General features: G+C 50.7%; 1 protein-coding gene across 1 annotated transcript; it reads left to right on the top strand.

Annotated features, from left to right (window-relative positions):
- Nucleotides 1-334: 334 nt before the first annotated feature.
- On the top strand, nucleotides 335-16,724 carry Nuak2 (NUAK family kinase 2). The gene is made up of 7 exons (XM_057769976.1): nucleotides 335-649; nucleotides 8,663-8,783; nucleotides 11,679-11,830; nucleotides 12,079-12,144; nucleotides 13,396-13,515; nucleotides 14,022-14,154; nucleotides 14,761-16,724. The coding sequence occupies exons 1-7, from the start codon at nucleotides 407-409 to the stop codon at nucleotides 15,819-15,821; spliced, it is 1,896 nt and encodes a 631-aa protein (XP_057625959.1). The 5' UTR covers nucleotides 335-406; the 3' UTR covers nucleotides 15,822-16,724.
- The last annotated feature ends 4,995 nt before the right edge of the window (nucleotides 16,725-21,719 follow it).

Below are 21,719 nucleotides of genomic sequence, written 5' to 3'. Positions count from 1 at the left end.
AACAAATAGAACAAGTTGGCGCCGTTTAGAGGCAAAAGCAGTTCAGAGAGCCTTAAAACATAAGGACCTACACTTCAGTAGTAATTGGGCTCAGCGTCCTTTCTCGCTGGCATTCCTGGCCCTTGAGCTCCGGTGGGCGGGGCTCCATTCACACCTTTCCGCGCCTCGCTAAGGGGAGGAGGCGGGGCAGGATCCAGTGAGCCAATGCGAGAGGCTTTGGTCACGAGTCGCCGGCAAGCGGGCCAATGGGACTCGGGGGCGTGGCTAGCCCCCCCCCCCAACGTTTTATAGCAATTCGGACCGAGAGGCTTTCTAGCGCTCTGGGGTACGACAGTGACCTCTGGACCCGCGGCTCTCCACGCGCTGCTGCAGCAGCCCGACCCCCTTCGCCTCGCCGTCCGGCACAATGGAGTCGGTGGCCTTCCCCCGGGGCACGGTCCAGGCGCCCTCGGCCTCCGCCCTGGCTCCCGAGCGCGCCCGGCCGCTGGCGGACGGGCTCATCAAGTCGCCCAGACCCCTGATGAAGAAGCAGGCTGTGAAGCGGCACCATCACAAACACAACCTGCGGCACCGCTACGAGTTCTTGGAGACACTGGGCAAGGGCACCTATGGGAAGGTGAAGAAGGCACGAGAGAGCTCGGGACGCCTGGTGAGTGCCCCTCGCAGCGCCCGGCTCCCGGGAGCTCAACAGCGCGTCCCTTGCGGTGTCCTGGCTGAGTTGCCAGGCGCGCGCATTTTAGGTGTGTCTGTCCATGGTTTTCAGTGACAGTGTTCGTGGACCTGGGAACCTTAGCAGCACCAGAGGCCTGTCGTTTGAGAAGATGGGGCTTAACTTGCATTTTCCCTGGAACAAACTTCTACGGAGTAGAATGGAAGGAGGAAGTTGAAAGCGCCAGATCTCAGTAGATGGATGAGGCGTGGAGATCGTTAACTCTCGCCTGACACTTGGGTTCTTTCCAGTTTCGTTATGATGGCCTTTGATTGTGGGAAATGTACAACCAGGCTCTGGTGCCAGATCCACTGTATCTCACCGTGTCTTTGGGGGAACTTGTCCTTTTGATTTCATGCGTGTAATTGCCATAGTCATCTGTAACTCTGAGCAAGTTCCTTCATCCATATTCTGTTTCCCCTTCTGCAAAACAGAGGGAACACAGCCTGTCTCACAAGCTGCTTGGGAGAGTGAATGAATAAGAAGCAGTGTGAATGCACGTGGGGCTTGCATTGATAATGGATGCTTCTATCTGGAAAGCTCCCCCATGCCGAAAGGATAGCAAATTTACCCAAAGTTACACAGCAGTGGCTCTCCCACTCCAGTTCAGCCAGCTTGGCATTAGCCAGGTACTTGTTTAAAATGCTCAGTCTCTCATTCCCCACCACGCAGGGTGTATTATAAAGGTCTATAATTCACATTGCAGTGAGCCTTGGAGCAGGTGGCTTAGAGGTGATATTTTGCCAGATCCAGTGAGTGCTGTTTGTGAGGGGTGTGTGTATGTGTGACCATAGCTTGCTCTATTGACTATGGCAGTGGTCCCCTCCCCTAATTGTTTGCTTTTGCAGCCAGTAGCTGGTTTGAAATTCAAGAAGTCATTTCATTGGTGAAGGAGAGTGGATGTTGGAGAAAGGAGTGGATTATGGCCCCATCAATGGGGGCAAGTATGTTTTTCCTGCTAAGGCCTGGCACAGTCCCCGGCTGCCCGCTGCCAGGTTACAGCTATTGGGCAATCGTGTACTTCCTGGCTCTCCTTTCTTTCTCTTTCTATAAAGTGCCAGGGCCCCAGAGGCTCCAGGCTTGAGACGGCTGGGCCCAAGCTTCGTTAGGGGCTTAGCTTGAAGATAGCTGCTTGTGGCTTGTTGCCTGTGTCTCTTGTGAGAAAACTGGGTGGAGGAACTAGATTGGCCGAGAAACAGAGATCAAAGTTCAGAGATCCCATCAGCTCTTGACTGAGGTCACTGTCTTATACAGAGAGAGAAAAGAGAAGAGAGAGACACACACACATCACATTTAGGCCTTGGTGGCTCTTATATCAAAACAGAAAGTTCAGAGGGAAGTCCCAGGTTCATGTGCCTTGCTGTGTGCAAGATCAGCAAATATGAAGTTTGCTCTGGACCTCCCCAGCCAGACCACCCAGGACAGCTGTTGAGTTTGCTCAGGGTCCCCCACTTTCTTAGAAAGCAACTTTCTGCTCTGGTAATGATTTCTCAATCCTGGAGCACTACCCTCAACCCCACCCACCCAACCCTACATCTTGACTGTTCTCCCTAGAGAGAGACTTGATGCTTCAGATGTGTCCGTGGGGGAGAGGGGGACATGGGGCTGCTTATGTCTTCCCCGAATGCACTGAGATTGGTGGTGAGAGCCCAGTTCACAGGGAAGCCTGCTGGGTGACATCCATTGTGGGTACTCCTCACCACATTCCCAACTCCCTTCCTGCTCTCCACTTGCAGAGATGGTCAGCAGGGTCCCGTGGGACTGTGTGCAGGGAAGGATGGGGGAGGGGTGAGGTGGGGGTGGGGGGCTAATGACTGCTCCAGGATGGCATCAGAGGAAAAACAAATATTTGTCCTGGATCTCAGGCACATTCCTGGTATCCAAATTACATGTCCTGCTGCAGAGTCTCCCAGCTCCCCTAACCAACCCCTCTCCCTAAAGAGAAAAACACCTGCTAGGGGCCCACCAAAGCCTTTGGTCTGATCTGCGTGGAAGTCTCCCTTCTAAGGAGGGCCCTGAGTGGCAGGAAGGGAGCCCAAGTGGGTAGTTCTATGTAGTCTCAGTGCTTCTGCTCCTTTCACATTTTCAGTGGCTTAGTAGGCTTCTAAACGTTGGGAAAAGGAGAGAATCTCCTTCCTTCATTGTCAGATGAGGGAACCGAGGCCTGGAAAGGGGAAGTGATTTGTCTTCTGGCTGGGTAATGGCAGATCTGCAACAGAAGCTCCAGACTTGTCCACCTAGGTCTCAGATGACCAAGTGCTGAGTCGTGGTCTAGAAGTTAGCTTTGAAATGAGCCTGGGTTTGCCTCAGAGCTTTGTCATCCCATTGGCTAGCTCCAGCTGCCTTCCCAGCCCTCCAGGCAATGTTTAGAGTAGGAGAAGTCACTGGGAACCCCTCTTGTCAATACTGTGTTGAGGGACAGTGCATGAAGGAACGACACTCTATTCCTACAAAGTGTCAAATTGTGCTTCCCGTTGCTTACCAGATGAAAAGACCTTTGTTCCTCAGTATCCTTATCTGGAAAACGAGGATTATAATAATTCCTGTGTCGTGGGTTTAAGACTAAGATAATATCTGTAAATCTTAGCACAGCGTCTAACGCACATGGGATTTACCACTCCAGTAGGGATGCGTTGACCTAGGGGCTCCTATTCTGGGCTTCTCCTGCCACAATAAGGGGCATGGGCTGTGCTCAGTCTTCTTGAGTTGAACCACTATGGCCTCTGCTTTGTTCAAAGCCCTCATCTCTCATTCAGCCAACTTCAGAGGAGGACTCCTGCTGGCCAGCAGCCAAAGGCTTGTTGGGCAAGATGCTGCCATCCCAGCTCCTCCTGCACCTGCCTGCTCAGCAACAGGGAGGGAGGCTGCAGGCGACTCTTGTCCTTGGGCTCCAGCCAAACCACACAAAAGGGCTGGGCAGGGAAGCTCCTTGCTCAGGAACCTGGCAGAGTGGACTAGAAAGAGGCTAGGAGGAGGTGGCATTGTATAGGATTCGGGGAGATGGCTCAAGTTACCCACAGAGACTCTTCCCGATTCCTGCCTAGTTCTCGGTAGAGTGGCGCATCCCCACTGCTCAGCCGGAGCAGCCTAACCTAACCACTCCTGCACTATCTAAGTGGGTCATCGTCCAGCTCCTCGCCTCCTTCCCAGACAGCAGCTTCTCCATGAAGGACCAGAGAGGAGTCAAGGATGTTGGCTATGACCAGAGATGCCCAGCTGATACCATCTCAGCACCCGGAACCAGCATCTCTGCAGTCCACCCCTCTTCTTTTTTCTTCTCAATTTTTTTGATCCCCTTCTGAATATAGATCATTCCTAATCTGAGCTCTGGGGGAGAGGAGGTATTTACCAAAGGGGCCTCAGCACTACCTCCTCAGGGTATTGGCAAAGACTAGGCAGGTTTTAAGTGGGAAAGAATGGCACACACAATGTGACCTACGGCAAGGCATGGGCAGTCCCTTCTCCATGGATGGGAGGCAGTGCTGGACACTTTCATGAAACTTTTGTCTTCTGAGATCCTAACGTCTCTTCCTGTGTCATCCTGTCCTGTGCTTGGAGAAACTCAAGAGAACTCGGTTTTTCTTTTGGAAGTTTTCACTGCCTGCAAATTAGGTTGGGGAATTTGCTTTCCTGCCTTTACTAGCTTGCAGAGCTTCAGGGACAAGAAAATTCACTGAGATGAATTCAGGAATTATGCTCTGGCAGTTAAAATGGCCAAGCATGGTGGCCTTGCCACAGTCCTTGTATGGCACCTTCCTGACACTGCAGTGACCTGTTCCTGAAGGAGCTCAACACAGAATGCTGGAGCATGGAAGGGAACTCAGAGCTCCACCCTGATCTGCCTGGAATGTTCTTGCCCTTTTGTAGCCCACTGTCTTAGCTGAAAACCCTACCCATCCTTCCAGACTTGACACGGTTTGCTCCTGGGCTGGTTTCCCGTGCTCTTCCAAGTACAGAAAGCAACTCTTTAAAGCCACTCCCCGAGCTCCTCCACAAGCGAGGGTATTAAAACGAGACAGCTAAGAGCAACTTGCTGCTCTTGCAGAGGACCTGAGTTTGGTTTCTAGTACACACATGGTTGCTCAGAACCATCTGTAACTCCAATTTCAGGGGATTCGGTGCCCTCTTCTGACCTCCACGGGCATTGTATGCATGTGGTACACAGGCAAAACACCCATTTGCATAGGATAAAAATAAATCTAAATAAACAAATTAGACAACCCAGTTAGCCAGATTCTTCTAGTTTTATGTACCTTGAGTTGCATGGCTTGAGACAGACAGGTGTGAGTCTGGGTAGCTGAAGTGATGCGTCAGTACACTTGCTGCTCTTCCAGAGGACCCGGTTTGGATTCCCAGTACCTACACTGTGGTTCACAACCATCCATAACTCCAGTTCCAAGGGATCTGACAGCTTCTTCTGACCTCCCTGGGCACCAGGCGCACACATGGTGCTCATATATATACATACAAACAAGACACGCATACATATAAAATTAATAAATTTATAAAATTAAAAAAAAATATTGTGTTAGTACAAAGGTAGATCCTGGCATGTGGCCATCCTCCGTCTGGGTTTGGGTGCCTGTCGAGTTGGAACCCTCTTTTGTCCTAAGGCACAGTTGCCAATTACCTTGTAGGTGAGAATAAAGGTCCCTAGAAATTAGTTCTTGTAACTGAGGTGGAGGCCTGGGAGGGAGGGGAATGGGAGCCCTATCTGGTCGCTGGTTCCTTGAGGCAAAGATCACCCAGAGACTTGACCAATAGATATGAGTAATGAGTGTCCCCTAGTGTATATATCTTAAAGGCTTCTTGCACTCAGAGGGCCCTTTCTAGCCTTGAGTGGTACCATATCTATGACATATTAAGGTTGGAAGAGTTTGGGAATAGTGCTAAATCATTCCTTCTCGTCTGTGCCCCTTTTGGGAACCGATGGAGGCCTGATAGCTTGTCTCATTTCTTTCCTGGGAAGGAATCTCTTAGGACCCACTGTGGATAACCAGGGATTCAGCAGGAATGAGACTGGGGAGAAAATTAGAATTTCAGGCCTTCTAAGGCTAGAAGAAATGGATCTTGAGGTTTTACTTGTGTGCCTACTGGCCATGCGAAGTACTCAAGACCCAATTCTTCTAACCTTCAATTTTTGGAAACTCGTTTCTTTTAACCCTTACTTCCTTTAGAGCTCTGTCCCTAAACCTGTAGTATCATTTCAGTATTCCATACGCTTGTGTCCACACAACTGTGCATCTAACCCCTGCCCGGTCTTTGCCTGGGTGCATTTTAAGTTCTCAGGCATTTGCAACTGTCCAGATAGCAATGTGTGTGTTTACATATGACTGTTTTTCCTACCTACTATATATTTTTTTATAGATCTTTGTCTCTAAAGATTTCACAGCCCCTTTACTCATTGTCTGGTTTTATGAACAAAGACTTACAGAAGAGGGAGCAAGCCCTGCAAGCTCCCCTTCAGGGTGAGGAAAGAGGCGTGTGGGAGTATCGCTCCGTGGTGAACGGCTCCTAGTTGAAGGAATATTCAAGGCCTGTGCCCTGCCCCCGTCCTGCACCCAGGTCTCAGCCCTGGGGGTATTCTCTTCAGGGAGAGATGAGTGGGGTTAAAGCAGAATGTTGCAGCAGCCTGATCCCCACAGCTGCAGCATCCCCTGCATTGGGCCTCTCGGGGATGAGGCTCCATGGTGACCATCTGCCATTGTCTTCCCTGCCCTGCTCTGGGGAGGGCTGAGAATGGGGCCTGCCCCCTTTCAGACTTGCAGCTTTAGGGCAGGAAGGGGTTGAGGGCACGCCATCCGTGGCCCGTTGCCCGGGTGACCGGTCTGTGGGCATTGTGAGCAACTCCTCTGACAGGATTAGGGCTATTCCACATTCTTGTCAGACGGGGAGCACAAGCCCAAAGAGCCTGGTGTCCTGAGAGCAGAAGCCATTGTCTACCTCCAGAGCCTGTGAAAGGGTGGATTAGAGGCCCCACCTCTTGAGCTGGGGTTTCCTTTCTGTCTCCTTTTGAATCCATAGGGGAGGCCAGCCCTCCTGGGAAATTGTATGAGGAGCTGTTTACCTCAGTCTGGGCCTTCATATTTCTCATTTCGTGTGTGAAGAGGAAGTCTTGTGTTTACCATTCTGTTCGTGTCCTTGGCCAGAACTTGCCAGGAATTGACCAGTCTGGGACACCCAACACTCACCCAGACTCTGAGGGCCCCTGCCTTTGTCCAGCTCATTTCACAGACTCAACGCAGCGAAGCCCCTCAGACTACTTAGTTCAGCCGGTGTATTTCACAGAAAGGCAGCTGAAACTCTGAGAGGGTTGGGACTTGCCCGAAGCCACCAGGACAGAGCCTGAGAATCAGGCACCCTGGGTCCCAGCTCCGTGGTTTCCCGTTAGTCACTCTGGCTGTGCCTTGTCATAGACCGCTACTGAGTGCCGCGCCAGGGAGACTGAGGCTCTTAGTGTTGAGCTGCAGCGCCTTCCTTTCCTCTGTACCCACCACACACCAGCTGGAGGGGTTAATCATTGTGTGTCCCATCTTTCCAGAGAAAGACCCCAAATCCCAGAGGACCCTCTGTCGAGTTGTTTACTTGTTGGGAAGGAAGGGACATTCCTTACCTGGTCTTCAAAGACTGGTCTGTGGAGGGTAGTTCCTTTGTGTGTTTGTGTGTGTGTGTTTGGTGATCTGTATAAAGTTTCCATTTTAACTATCTTTATGTGTATAACTCACTAGCATATTGAATATATCCACAATATTGTTAAACATCACAATATAAAATAGCTTTCTTTAATTTTTTAATGTAATGTATATGGGTGTCTGCTCTGAATGCGTTGTGTATGGGTGTCTACTCTGGATGCATGTTTGTCCATCTGTAGAGGGCATCCGATCCCTTGGGACTAGAGTTACAGACAGTTGTGAGCTACATATGAGTGCTGGGAAGCAAACTCACATCCTTTGGAAGAGCAGCCAGTGCTCTTAGCTACTGGGACGTTGCTCCAGCTCTCTAAAATCTTTGTCATCCCAAATAGGAGCTCTGTGCACATTAAATAAGAATGCCCCCATGCCATTCTTGAGCCCTGTACTCCTGGTAGCTTTTGATCTACTTTCTGTCTGTACAGTGTTTGCTTTAGTGCCTCATAAGAGTGGCTCACATAATATTTGTCACTCTGTGCGACTAACTTAGCTCCCTGAGTATGTCTTCATGGTTCAGCCGTCTTATAGGAGGTATCAGAATTCCATTCCTTTTTTTGACTGATTAATATCAAATTTTGTCTATCCATTTGCCTGTTGATAGGCATTTGGGATGTTGTAATTTTTGGCTAGCGCTTGGTTGTTTAGCAAATTCGAGTGCGGGACAGAAAAAGAACTAAACTCAGAATCAGGTTGCCAGTTGTGCTAGGCTGTGGCTATGACCTTAAGGAAAGCATTTAGCCTCTTGGGTTTCCAAGTTCTTTACCTGTTTTTTAAAAATCTAATTCCCAGAGTTGTGAGGACCAGTTTATTTACTAATGCAGTGAGTTGCGATTCACTTTCTAATGTATGCTAGCTAGGTCCTCTGTCTGGTATCAAGCTCCCAGTACTGAGTAAATCATCCCAGGTCCTTGTCTTTGGGGTGCACTGTGCCCATTAGACTTGTAAATCCTGAAGCATCAAACTTCACAGGTGTAGGTTGTTATGTTTCTTATTCATTGGTAGAGTTTGAAAATGAGGCCGTTAGTCAATGCTGCCCTGGGTGGACTATTGGGTCGACTGCACTGGGCCCACATGAGGAACTTTTTCTAGACAAGGCCATCTCCAGATTCCTGTCACCTGTCCTGGTAAAGGTGGTGCCTTCTCTTGGTACATTCTGTGGTTTGTGTTTCAGCTGCAGGCAGAGTACCAGGGTCATGGAGTATCCTCAAGGACGCCTCTCCCTGCTATACCTTTCTCCTTAATCTCGGGCATCTTCTTTTCCCAGGTGGCCATCAAGTCGATCCGGAAAGACAAAATCAAAGATGAGCAGGATCTGTTGCATATAAGGAGGGAGATTGAGATCATGTCATCGCTCAACCATCCGCACATCATTGCCATCCATGAAGGTATGGCAGTAGGACATTTGGAACTGGGAGTCATAAATCTGTGTGTGTGTGTGTGTGTATAGGTGTGTGTATATGTGTGTGTATATGTGTGTGTGTGTATAGGTGTGTGTGTGTGTAGTATAAAAGTCAAAACTGCCAACACAAAGAAGTAAACATGAGCCCAATGGTACATGCCTGTAATCCCAACTGTGATGCCTGTAATCCCAGCAGCCCCAGGAAGCTTGAGACAGGAGGAATATAAGTTTAAAGTCAGTCTAAGCTGCATAACAAAACCCTGTCTTTAAATAAATACATAACTTGAACAAATAAAGTTCTTTTTAAAAAGAAGAAGTGAGAATGATAAAGGCTTAGAGTTGCAGAAGCTGGATTCAGAATCCTGTCAGATGACACAGAACACTCAGTAAGAACTAGGCCTTAGTTCCTCTTTTCCAAAATGGTATAGTCCCATTTACATCAAAGGGTGGTTGCAAAAATCCAACTGGCTAGTATCATTGAGTACTCTGTAAGTGGAAAAACTGTAGGTTTGTTTGTGTTTGTCACATGGCTGCGGTCCTACCTCCAATCCCATTGCTAGGTAAATGCTGTAAATTGAGCTGCATCCTCATCCCAGACTGCAAGCCTTTCATCCTCATTATTGAGTTTTTTCTGAACTAGCACTGCCTCCCAACCCCAGGAGATCCTCAGCAACCCAGGGGAAGTTGAAATGCCAGAGTCTGCCCCTGTCTCGGGTATGTGGGTGCTGTTCATCGTTCGTCTGCTAGCCAGACCTCCTAAAGTCATCCTGAATCACTCCTGCCATGGGCTTACTCTGCCTCTTCTCGTCTCTCTTGGCCTCCTCCCCCCTGACATCAGTTCTGGCTTGATCTCTGGCTGCCTTCCTCCCTGCGGCCCAGACAACAAAGTGAGCGGGAGGAGAGGTGACGAGGGAAGAAGGGAGAACACCCTCCCACGTACACCTGTCTGCTTCAAGTCTTTATGTAATAGCAGCTAAAGGGGATCACAGGGACAGCAGGAGGAGGCAGAGGAGGAAGAGAGCCTGCGGATTTGTCTAGAGCGTTTTTCTGTCTGAGGACTCCTGGTGGGAAGCACAGAGATGTCTCCACTCTCAGGTTCATAGGAAGATAAAGGGCAAAGCTATTGTTATGACCCTGTGGCTTCAGCTTGTCCCATGAGGAGCCCAGACAAGTGGCTGAGAAGGCACGCTTGGTGATTGGCAGTGTGTGCCTGCATGCCCTCACATGCGTGAATCTGGGTGAATATAAATTCTCTCCATCTCTCCATACCCAGTTTCTATTTGAGTCTGAGAACTAAGGTGATGCTCGGGGTATGTGTGTGCATGTGTATGTGTTGGTATATCTTTGTATCTGTGTGTGTGTCTGTGTATCTCTGTGTGTGTCTGTAGTCTTTGTATCTGTGTGTGTCTGTGTCTGTATCTCTGTGTGTGTGTCTGTATGTCATTGTATCTGTGTGTCTGTTTGTCTGTGTCTGTATCTCTGTGTATGTCTGTGTATCTGTGTTTCTGTATCTGTGTGTCTGTGTATCTGTGTTTGTGTGTGTGTCTGTGTACCTTGTGTGTGTGTGTGTGTATCTCTGTGCATGTGTGTTAATAGTGCAGACACAGGACATTACTGTTTTTTGGGTGTCTGAAGGGTTCCTCTGAATTCATCTTCATTTCGCTACAGGGCTTTAGGTGTTTAGGGCTGGGGGAATGCTGAGACTTGACTTCAGATCTAAATGTACCCCAAAATGCACCATGCTGGCTCTTTATCTTTGTTTCCTAGCATAAAGATTATTTATAAACTGAGACTCGCATGTGTGGAGTCTTGGTCAAGAGCCCCTAAGAGCCTGGGTCACCATGCTCACCTGGAAAACAACATTATAAGCCTTCTTCTGACTTTGTAGCTGACATCTGGGAGTGGGGAGTCATCCCTTAGCTGCTTCTCAGAGGCTAGACAGCAACAGCTCTGGGACTGGCCAAGCAAGCCAAACTCATAGGACCCGTCTAACACAGATACAGTGTCATAGGCCAGCGTGTTCTGACACACCAGCCGAAGGGCCAGTTCCAGGAGCCAGTTCCTTTCTACTTTCTAGAGAACCGAGGCCAGGTCACAGCCTGGAGTGGTGAGACAGCCCTTCCTCCCCACGGAGATGGGTTAACTGGGGTGGGCTGACCGCCAAAAGCCAGACAGCCAATTAATTACCCCGTATTTATTGACTGCCTCTATGTCTGAGGCCATATGCACTCTGACTCTGGCCTGGGTCCTCCGAATGGGAAGTCAGAGGTGGCAGGAGTGAGGACTGTCTCAACCCTCACTGTCACAAGGCAGGTCTGTTGTTAGACTTTATGTGAGGACACTGATACTGCAATAGGTCCCATTTTCTGAGCACTTTCTCGTGTGGCAGAGACTGTGCCAGCAAGAGCCGTCACCGATTTCTTACCTGTCTCCCACCGCAGACCTGTGAGGTTGCAGGTATTTATTGTCTGTTCTCAAGGGAGGAAACTCAGACACAGTGGTGTGACCATTTGTCAGATTCATCCAGTAACTCTTCGTGGTCACTGAGATCTAGTAGGGATTTCACCAAGGTCATAAGATGAAGGAGTATAGGGTCTGGACTAAAGAGCCCTGCTTTTTATCCCTAGCAGTGCTGGCTTCTCTCTCCTGGTAGTTTGCAGAGTCCTCAAAAGCCTAAACTTAGCCACTGACCTCTGGTCTTCATTTGCTGGTCCTAGGAGATGCAGAGCCTTCAAAGGTTACTTTCTTACCCTTATTGGCTGCCCTGGAACCCCTGGCCCCTGGAGCAGACATTTCAGAGGGAGATCCTATCTGGTTTAAGGCTATGGAAGAGACCATGGTCTACGTTGGGAGGCCTGACATTGTCATTTGCCCTCTCCAGTGTTTGAGAACAGCAGCAAGATCGTGATTGTCATGGAGTACGCCAGCCGGGGTGATCTGTATGATTACATCAGTGAGCGGCCACGGCTGAGTGAACGGGATGCCAGGCATTTCTTCCGACAGATCGTCTCTGCCCTGCACTACTGCCACCAGGTAAGTGCCCACCGGTCTCCGCTGTGTTTGGGGGAAGAGGGTGCCTCTGGGGCCCTGAGGCTTCTGGACTCTCAGACCAAGGGATGCTAACACATGGGAGGGCCTGTGATTCCTTGGACTATGTCAGCGAATATCTGAATACCAGCCTACCTGTGCTCAACTCTATTATTCCATTTTTTGGACTAGGTTTCTTGTCTCCCTTCCCTTTCCTGGTAACATTCCCTGACTGGGTTCCCTTTCTCTTTTAGAATGGGATTGTTCACCGTGATCTCAAGTTGGAGAACATCCTTCTAGATGCCAATGGAAATATCAAGGTGAGCATCATTTCTGGTTTCTAGAAGCTTCCCTGCCCCACCCTAGGTTTTCTGTTCTGTCTCCAGTCAAGTGGCTCCAAGTGCTCAGGGGTCCCTGAAGTTAGCCAACCCTGGACCTCAGTCATCATTCATCCCAACACTTCCTTTATGGATAGGGCCCTGAGCCCCCAAGAGGAAGATCACCCTACTGTGGTCGTACACGAACCTGTGCACACAATTTAAATCTGCTACAGACAAGAAGCCCTGTAGCTTCTTTCCTCGTGAGCATCACTTTCGGTTTCCCACAGCCACTGGACGCTCATGCTGAAGCAGCTAGATTTGTCAGTCAGAGGTTCAGGTCAGGGAGATAAACTAGAATCTCAGGACTGGAAGGGGAAGATGGCAAGAGCTGATTTTGGTGACAGGTTAGCCCGGCAAACAACTGGGAGAGTGACATAATCTGACCCTGCTCAGAATCTACCTGACACAGGACAAAGGTCACTCCATGACTGCTGACCTGCATGTCCTGAGATACCCTGGTACTAAGTCTGTAACCCTTATCCAGCCAGTTCCCGAAGCAGGCAGGGTTTCTTTGAAGCTGACAGGAGAGGGAGGCCAGAGCCAGTAAACACACACACACTAGACAAGCGCACAGGCTCTGTTGGTACCAATCATCAACGTCATTATAGGCTCACCTGGCAACGTCTTGATAAGACGCCAATAAAGCTATAAACAAGGGATCCAGAGTTTTACGAATAGGCTTCCCCACCCTGCACACATAACCCTTTGATGGGGTGAAGGGTCAGGTAGCTCCAGGGTCTTGGCCTCCACCTCTAGCTGAAATAAATAGAAAAGAGGATGATCTTAGAAACTCTCAGACCCCTAAAATCAATCATCTCAGGGACCCTTTGAGAAGATTCCATCTCCTGTGTGTGGTCAGCCCTGACCTTTGTCCTCTCCTCTCCTCCCTTCTCCTCGCCTCTCCCCCTTGGCCATGCATGTTCACCCTGGGTTCCTGTTCAGGTATGAGCAGAGACGAGACCTTTGCTCAGAAGGGCAGCTCAGACTTCACATGGTCACTGGGTCAGGGCCTTTACTTGCCTATTGAGGGCCTTAGGGCACTGTCTTTCAGGACCTGAGCTATGAGATGTGGGTTGGGAGTGTCTTTCCTTCTGTCAGGGCTTGACTTTCCCCAGGATCTGGAGAGAGCATGGCTAAGAGCTGTGAAGAACCCAGCCTTTGGCATGACCTGTGTTTGTCCCAACCCTATAGATTGCTGATTTTGGCCTCTCCAACCTGTACCACAAAGGCAAGTTCCTTCAGACATTCTGTGGGAGCCCTCTCTATGCCTCACCTGAGATCATCAACGGGAAGCCCTATGTGGGCCCAGAGGTAAGAGCTCTCCTCCTGCTGGTATCCCTGAATCTGGGTCATGCAGGTTGAGCTAGTTTGCTAGGTACATCCTTTTCCAGAGCACAAAGCTCAGGCCCCTATATGGTGACAATTTGCCAGGCAAGCCTTGAGGCAGAAGTAGAGAGCTGTCATAGAACTGAGGCTCCCTGGCATCCCGTCTCCTTCTTGTCCCCTGGTTCTCATCACCTCCTGGCACTCAGTCCAGCCACCTCACCTTGACCCAGAATGATGGCGATGGCCTGGCCACTGCTCCCATGCTTGTGGCTGTCCCTCCCAGGGGAAGTGACTGCCAGTATCTTTTCTTACGAAACCCCGATCCCTCTGCTGCTTCCCCTACGTCACCTCTGCTTACAAGGGGAAGTAAGAGGAAATCTTCAGATATGACCTTGCCCTCTTCCGTTGTGTTGGAGATATGGGTGGCAGCCCCCCTCCAGTCTGTGGCACGTGCTGTGTCTTTGCTGAGTGTTCCCTGCCCTCTCTTTCAGGTGGACAGCTGGTCTCTGGGAGTTCTTCTATACATTCTGGTGCATGGCACCATGCCCTTTGATGGGCAGGATCATAAAACACTGGTGAAACAAATCAGCAGTGGGGCTTACCGTGAACCCCCCAAGCCGTCCGGTAAGTGAGCACTGTGGTCAGGCTGGGGTCGTGGGGGTTGTCATTGTCCTTGATCACTGAGACAGTGACTAGACCATGGTGATAAGGAAGGTAGCAGTCCACAGTGACACAAGGAAGGTGAGCATGCACCCTACTGGTCTCTCTCCAACCTGAGACCTCTGAGGGAGGGGGCAGCTCTCTTCATTAGAAGCTTGCTTTAGAAGGGCTTTCTAAGGTCCAGCCTAACCCTCCTTGCTACCTATTGCCCTTTTCCTCCTCCTAAGAAATCTGAGCTTTCACGTATGATACAGAGAGCAGGAAGATGTATGTGAGAGCCTTGCTTTAGCCATGAGCACAGTCCCTGTCAGAGAATTGAATTTCAGCAGAGAAGGAGTGTACGGATGTAGAAACCAGGGCTGATAAGGAGAACTTATGGGACAGAAGCAATTGACTGAGTCTCTCTGGCCTAGGGAGTGGGCCTGAAGCTGTATGGAGCCTGAGGAAGGAATGTGCTGCTCTAACCCGGAAACATGAGCAGTGTCTGCACTTGAGTGAGACAGGCCCGTGCTCAACCTTGGGTGCCCCTTCTTGCACTGTCAAACTGGAGCCTTTGCCTTTGTTTTTCAGATGCCTGTGGCCTGATCCGGTGGCTGTTAATGGTGAACCCCACCCGTCGGGCCACACTGGAGGATGTAGCCAGTCACTGGTGGGTCAACTGGGGCTATACTACCAGAGTTGGGGAACAGGAGGTTCTGCGTGAGGGTGGGCACCCTGGTGGCGACTCTGGCCGGGCCTCCATGGCCGACTGGCTACGACGCTCCTCCCGTCCGCTCTTGGAGAACGGGGCCAAGGTGTGCAGCTTCTTCAAACAGCATGTACCAGGAGGTGGAAGCACTGGCCCCGGGCTGGAGCGGCAACATTCTCTTAAGAAGTCCCGGAAAGAGAATGACATGGCTCAGACTCTGCAGGGCGACCCAGCTGAGGACACCTCCCCTCGCCCTGGCAAGAGCAGCCTCAAGCTACCAAAAAGCATTCTCAAGAAAAAGGCCTCTACCTCCTCAGGGGCCGTCCAGGAGGACCCTCAGGAACTCAGCCCAGTGCCCAATACCTCAGGGCAGCCTGTCCCTGCTGTGGCCCTACTCCCGAGAAAGGGCATCCTCAAGAAGTCTCGGCAGCGTGAGTCTGGTTACTATTCCTCTCCAGAGCCCAGTGAGTCTGGGGAACTCTTAGATGCTGGTGATGTATTTGTGAATGGGGACCCCGTGGAGCTGAAGTCTCCACAAGCTTCGGGGCACCTCCTCCACCGAAAGGGCATTCTCAAACTCAATGGCAAGTTCTCACGCACAGCCTTGGAAGGCACCGCCCCTAGCACCTTTGGCTCCCTGGACCAATTGGCCACCCCTCACCCTGCAGCACGGGCCAGCCGCCCCTCAGGGGCCGTGAGTGAGGACAGCATCCTGTCCTCCGAGTCCTTTGACCAGTTGGACTTGCCTGAGCGGCTCCCTGAAACCCCATTGCGGGGCTGTGTGTCTGTGGACAACCTGAGGGGGCTTGAGCAGCCACCCTCAGAAGGCCTGAGGCGATGGTGGCAGGAGCCCCTGGGGGATAGCTGCTTTTCTCTGACAGACTGCCAAGAGGTGACAGCAGCTTACCGACAAGCCCTAGGAATTTGCTCAAAGCTCAGCTGAAGACAGGCAGCGCCCTAGTTGGGGTGGGTTCGGAGAGGGTTTGCAGAGGGTTCCTGGGGAAATGGGGGAGGGAGTAGAAAAGTTCTTCCAGGCCTCCAAGTCTTCAGCCTGATGAGCCAGAAAGCTGAGGAGGGAAATGGTACCCATGCAGGAGGGACTGGGAAGAACTCACAGATTCCAGGCTGCCGGGATGTCGCAGTGGGACCTCGGAGACCCAATGCGCACTCACTCAGCCAGTGCCTACCTCCGCTATGCCATGAGTGTTACCCACCTCTCCGCTGGCTGCCAGTGTCGGGGTGCATCTCCACACAAGGTCCTGTTCCCACCAACCACCAGAGTTAGAACCCTGACATGCCTGGGGGTAATCTGGAGTAACTTTTCCTCTCTTACTTAAAGAGGAAGCAGCCTCTGGTTCTCATCTTCCAAACCCAAGCCTCCCAGAGTCTGTCGCTGCTGTGCATCTCAGAGACCTGAAAAGACTCCAGCTGCTGTTTGACTTCATCTCAAGGGGTCCAGAAGATGCCTCTGGATCCCACCTCAGACCTCAAAGACTTGAGCTTCTGCCTCGAAGCTGCTTAACATCTAGACGATGGGTGGATGTGTCTATTTCTCAGGCTAACGGGACCTAGAATGTGCTGATTTATTTATTTTTTTTGGTTCTCACTTTTATTTTATTTTATTTTTGTTTGTTTGTTTGTTTTTTAAGTGGATTTTGCTGCTTTCAGCAACGTGAATGTTGTGTTCTGGGGAGAGCCACTGGGCCACTGAAGTTTATAGAAGTATTTGGCAGTGATGTCCCTCTAAGGGGTGGGAGGGGGCAGGGCTGGCTTTTTCAAACTTAGGTCCTGAGCACTGGATTGGCTGTCTGATCCCTTCACATCTTAGGCTGTCCACCCTCCCTCATCTGTGGCCAAATAAACCTCAATCCATTAAACCAGCATGGTGACTGGACAAACAATCTCTGGTTCTCTTTGGGGACCTGGCTTCACATCTTTGAACCTTCTTATTCTCTTGGGCTGCCATAGGTGCGACACAGACTTTAATCCAAACAGAACAAAGGGGTTTGGAGGTGCATCTGGGTGGTCAGAGTCTTGTTTAATGTGTACTCTCAATCCCTAACAAAAGAATAAAATAAGACACACACACATACACAAACAAAAAACAAAACAAAAAACAACCCTCTCCAAAGCACCCAGTCCACCTGCAGCAGGCGCTTTGGCCTGACCCTGCTAAGCGTTCTAGAAGAATAGCCATGGCCCAGAGTCCCGAATTCTCTTCTTCCCCACTACCCAAAGAAGAAATGGGTCAGATGGATTTGTCAGGCTGATTCCCTTCCCCAGCTCCCTTCAGTCCTGATCCCCTCCCCCATTGGCCTGTGCCCTGCCCCCTGCTGCCTAAAGACTCTCCCACGGCTTTTATTCCCTCTGAAGAAATTCCCTTTCCTCCTGCACTGGACGGCTCCTAGCTCGGCTCAGCTCCTCACTCTGGGAGGACATGAAGAATGCTTGGAATGTGCCCCCTCCCTGGACAGCCCCTCAGCCCCCTGCAGAGCTGTCCCAGCAGCCTGTTCCATTGAGAAATGGCTGGACTTCATGGCTGGACTTTGGGACTGGTTGAGAGGGAGGACAGAGGACAAAGTGCAGTGAGCAGCTGGTTGGCTTCAGTTCCAAGCCGGCCTTCTCCCCTCCCCCAACCCCTGACCTCCTCTGGTATTCACCCCCTAATCTTCCAGTTCTGGCTGGCTCCAGTTTTTCAGCTAGACAATCCACCTGTCCTCCCAGATGCAGACTGTGCCTCCCTCGTTATACCTAGAGAAAGGTGACAGTTGGGGACAGATGATACAGGGTGGGCTGGTCTATTGTGGGGTTAAGATAGGACAGTATACACACACACACACACACACACACACACACACACACATTGCTTGAGTGACAGCTGATGTGCCTGAGGTCCCAGGACTGGGCTAGGCTTGAGTAAACACCAGAAACACACAGGCTGGGCCTTCGTCCCCAAGAATGGGACGTTCCACAGTGGCATGCGTCCCACAGTGGCGTGCGCAGTGCTGTGCTGTTTGTTTTCATCCTGCAGCAAGCCCTGGGTATACTGTGAGCTGAAGTGTGACAGACAACTTGGGTTGTGGTCAGGCTGGGGACAGGCAGTGTGTAGGGGCACAGAAGAATTAAACTCAGTGAAAATTGTTCAGGAAACATTGATGGGAAGTTTAGATAAAGGAAAGAAGTGTGCCCTGGGAGGGTTCTGTTTATTTTATTTATTTGGTTTTGATGTTCGGGAGCAAGCTTGGAGCTATGTTAGGCAAACATTCTATCACTAAGCTGCAAACCCCAATTCTTGTTTATTTGTGATAAGGTCTCAGCGTGACTTCTTCTCCTCCTCCTGAGCCAGTACCAGCATCCCAGCCTGCATCAGGTATTCCATGCATAGGGCCAGCTTCCATGCTCCCAATAGCTTTGTTACATCCTTGTGGGTCTGGTGTTATTTGTTCACATTTTGCGGAAGAAACAGACATTTGAAACATTAATTTACGTCATCAGAACAGAAACTTCAACCCTAGATCTATGAAGTCACACCTTCGGGGACAGGGAGCATCCGTTATGTGCGGTGCTCTTGGTGAGGCACAAGGTCTGAAGGAAGTTTCTGTCCTGGAAATGCCTTCCCTTGGTCTCCACAAGGCCTAAGCAGGAAATGGGAGAGATGAGGCATGGGACAGAAGGAAAGGGGGAGACCAAAGAGAAAGTTGTGCTGTGGGGTGAGGACCAGAATGGGCAGAGCATCTCACCATCCAGGCCTGATGGGCTTCTGGGTGATGGGGAGCTTTGGCTTCCTGGGGTCTGCTTAATTCCCTGGGAGCTAGGTCGTGAATAGGATAAAAGGGTGAATGTGGGGAGGCCCCCCCAAAAATCTAGACCTGGGCTGTGAATTCCTTCTACACAGACCTTCCCCTCACCTGCCGGGACACTTCATACCAAAAACATTCCAGAAAGCAGGCTCAGCGATGACGTCGGGCCCCGGGGGACAAGGCTGGAGCTGCAGGAATATTTAGTGCCACATCAGTGCTTCCGGAATGTGAACAACTTAGACAAGGATGGGGGAGGCAGCTCGAGGAGATCACAAAGGCCTTCTGAGCGCTCCCTGGCCCTGGCTTCTTCCTGAGGCACAGGCGGGATCGTGATGTTCCTGAGTGGACACCCCCTCGTGGGGCAGGGCTGTGGGGGAGGTGGGACTCCCATGACACATTGGCCTGGCTCCCTGGCTCAAGACCCAGATGACACTTGGGTCTCCCTCTGTCCTGGCCGACTAGCTGCCTTGGGCCCTCTCAAAGGGGGAAAGTGAGAGGGGGAACAGTAAACCTAGCCAGGTAGGGAGCAGCAGACCCCACTCGCCCAGAAGAACATAGGCAGCCTTCAGTTCTGGGAGTGAGAATCTGAACTCTGTTGGCCAGATTGTTTCACAGAGAAACAAGATGGATCAAGGACAAAGATTTGGCTGAGTGGCACGAGCATTTCTTAAAGCAGCAGCAGAGGAGAAGTGTTAGGAACCACATAACAGATGGCAGGCAGGCTGACTTCCTGGAAGTGAGGATGGAGGTACAGGCTAGGATGGGGAGCAGGGACAGGGCCAAAGCTGACCGCTGAGCCTCCCTCCGAATGCAAGCTTTAGCTCATATATAGCTTATATCTCTTATATAGTGTGTCCCGTTCACTAAGCCTTTCCATCAATTACCAACTAGTTATTGGAACTGGACTTATAGATCAGTCATATAACAACGCTTGCCTGGCATGGGCAAGACTCTGGGTTCCATTCCCAGGACCACACCTCCCCCCCCACCAAGCTCTGTTTTTCAATTTATTAAGGGTCTTCTAATATATTTGTGCTTTGTTTTGTTTTTGTTTCTGAAGCAGGGTCTCAGTCTGTAGACCAGGTTAGCCTGGTACACAGAGCAATTCTCCACCATTCCTAGCATCAGGGATACATTTATGAACAAAACTGACAAAAGAAATCTATGCCCTCATGGAACTACATTTCAAAACAGCCAGTGAAGCCGGAGCAAAATGAATGAAAGATTAGCAGGGAGGGGAGTCAAGAGAAGCCATAGGAGGAAAAGCCATGGCGCCTGTGGGCTATTCTGAGGCTGTGGCTTTTATTCTGGGGGAAACAGAGAATCCTTAGGAGGCGCTGGGCAAAAGATTGAAATGACCTAACAGATTTTTTTTTTAAAGTCTTTTGAGCAGGCAAGATTACTGAAGCGAGTAAAGATACTTGCCAACCAACCAGACTGCCTGCCCAGGATCCCCAAGCACCCACATGGCAGAAAGGAGAGATATGACTCTCACAAGTTGTCCTCTGACCTCCACATATGAACACACACACACACACACACACACACACACACATTGATAAAAATAGATAAAAGAATTTAGTTGCTTGATGAGACCAGCAGTGGAAGACTTGATGGGGACCTAGCAGGAGGCCAGTTTTGAGAGGAGATGATGGGGCTTGGACTGGAGTTGCAGCAATACAGAAATGGGAAGCCATCCGATTTGGTGGTATAATCTGAAGGGAAAATGAACAAGCCTTTCCTGACAGAGGACGCTCAGGATGTGACAGAGAGGAGCCAAGAGTAAGGGCAGAGAGTCTATTAGCTTGTGCAGGGAAGGCTTGCAGGTGGAGCGGGGGTGGGGGTGGGGGACCTGGGATGAAGTGGGGCGTGCGGACCACTCAGGACAGGAGCTCAGAAAGTAGGCAGATCTTTCAGAAGATAAGCTGCCTCCCAAGCTGTCTGCCATGATTCTGGGGAGGCCTGCAGAGCTGCAGACAGGTGACATCAGCATTCTTCGGATAAAGCTTGTAAGGTTCTCTCCTCTCTCCTCTCCTCCTCTCCTCCCCTCCTCCTCTCCTCCCCTCCTCCTCTCCTCTCCTCCCCTCCTCCCCTCCTCCTCTCTCTCTCTCTCTCTCTCTCTCTCTCTCTCTCTCTCTCTCTCTCTCTCTGAAAGATGGGAGGACTTTCTCACACTCAAGCCTGAAATCCCACATTTTCAAAGGTTTTCACGAATTCCTTCAGAACTTTGGGAATGTCCCCCTGGCTCTGCCAGGGAGTCCCTAGGGATATTGGTTCCTAAAGTGGGGTCAGGTGTTGCTGTACAGAGGCTGGGACTGAATAATATCAGATCATCTTTGGTCTCCCCTCTGCTTCAGAATTCTCTGTTTAGGGCTCCTGGGGAGGCTGCACATAGTCTGCTGCCCAGACAAGGACTGAAAAGGGGAATGACTCTGGTCCCGCTGACAAGGTTAACAAGCGCTCGCTGGAGGGCCTCTGGAGGAACTGGAGCCTCCCTCTCTGGGACACAAGCTTTTTCTATCTTCTTTTGGATCTGAACACCTCCTCGGTCTTCCTGCTCTCTTCCTGGGCTATTCCCACCTCAAAATTCTTCTCATCCTGTCTGAGGCATTTAGGACAAACCGGGAAAATGAGTCATCTTAATGGAGGCGGGGCTTCTAGTCCATAAAAGGACATCAACTCTTTAGTTTTACTCTTCAAAAAGGGCTGTCTTGGCCTCTGCTCTCTCCCTGCCAGGGATTTCCTGGGAAGAGGAAGGAGGCCGCTGGCCCTGACGGGATGGGATTCTAGAAATAGCAGAGCATTTTAGAAGATCGACCGGTCTGATTCAGCTTCCCTTGTAAACACACGTGGTTAGCCTGGGTTTTCCCAGCTCCAGAGGCTAAGCCCCCATTTCCTGATAGAAGCGCTCAATTGTGTATGTCTGTGGAGGTCAGGATCCAGTCAGCAGAATTCCTATCCCGCCTCCCACCTCCTCATCTCTCTCTCTGCCCTGGATTCTGGGCTGTGTGTGGGTGCTCAGCTCCTGCAGCAGAGCTGAC

This window comes from Chionomys nivalis, chromosome 5 (assembly GCF_950005125.1).
Source record: "Chionomys nivalis chromosome 5, mChiNiv1.1, whole genome shotgun sequence".
Taxonomy (NCBI): domain Eukaryota; kingdom Metazoa; phylum Chordata; class Mammalia; order Rodentia; family Cricetidae; genus Chionomys; species Chionomys nivalis.
Note: the sequence above shows the minus strand (reverse complement) of the source record. Positions and strands in the feature narration are given on the sequence as shown.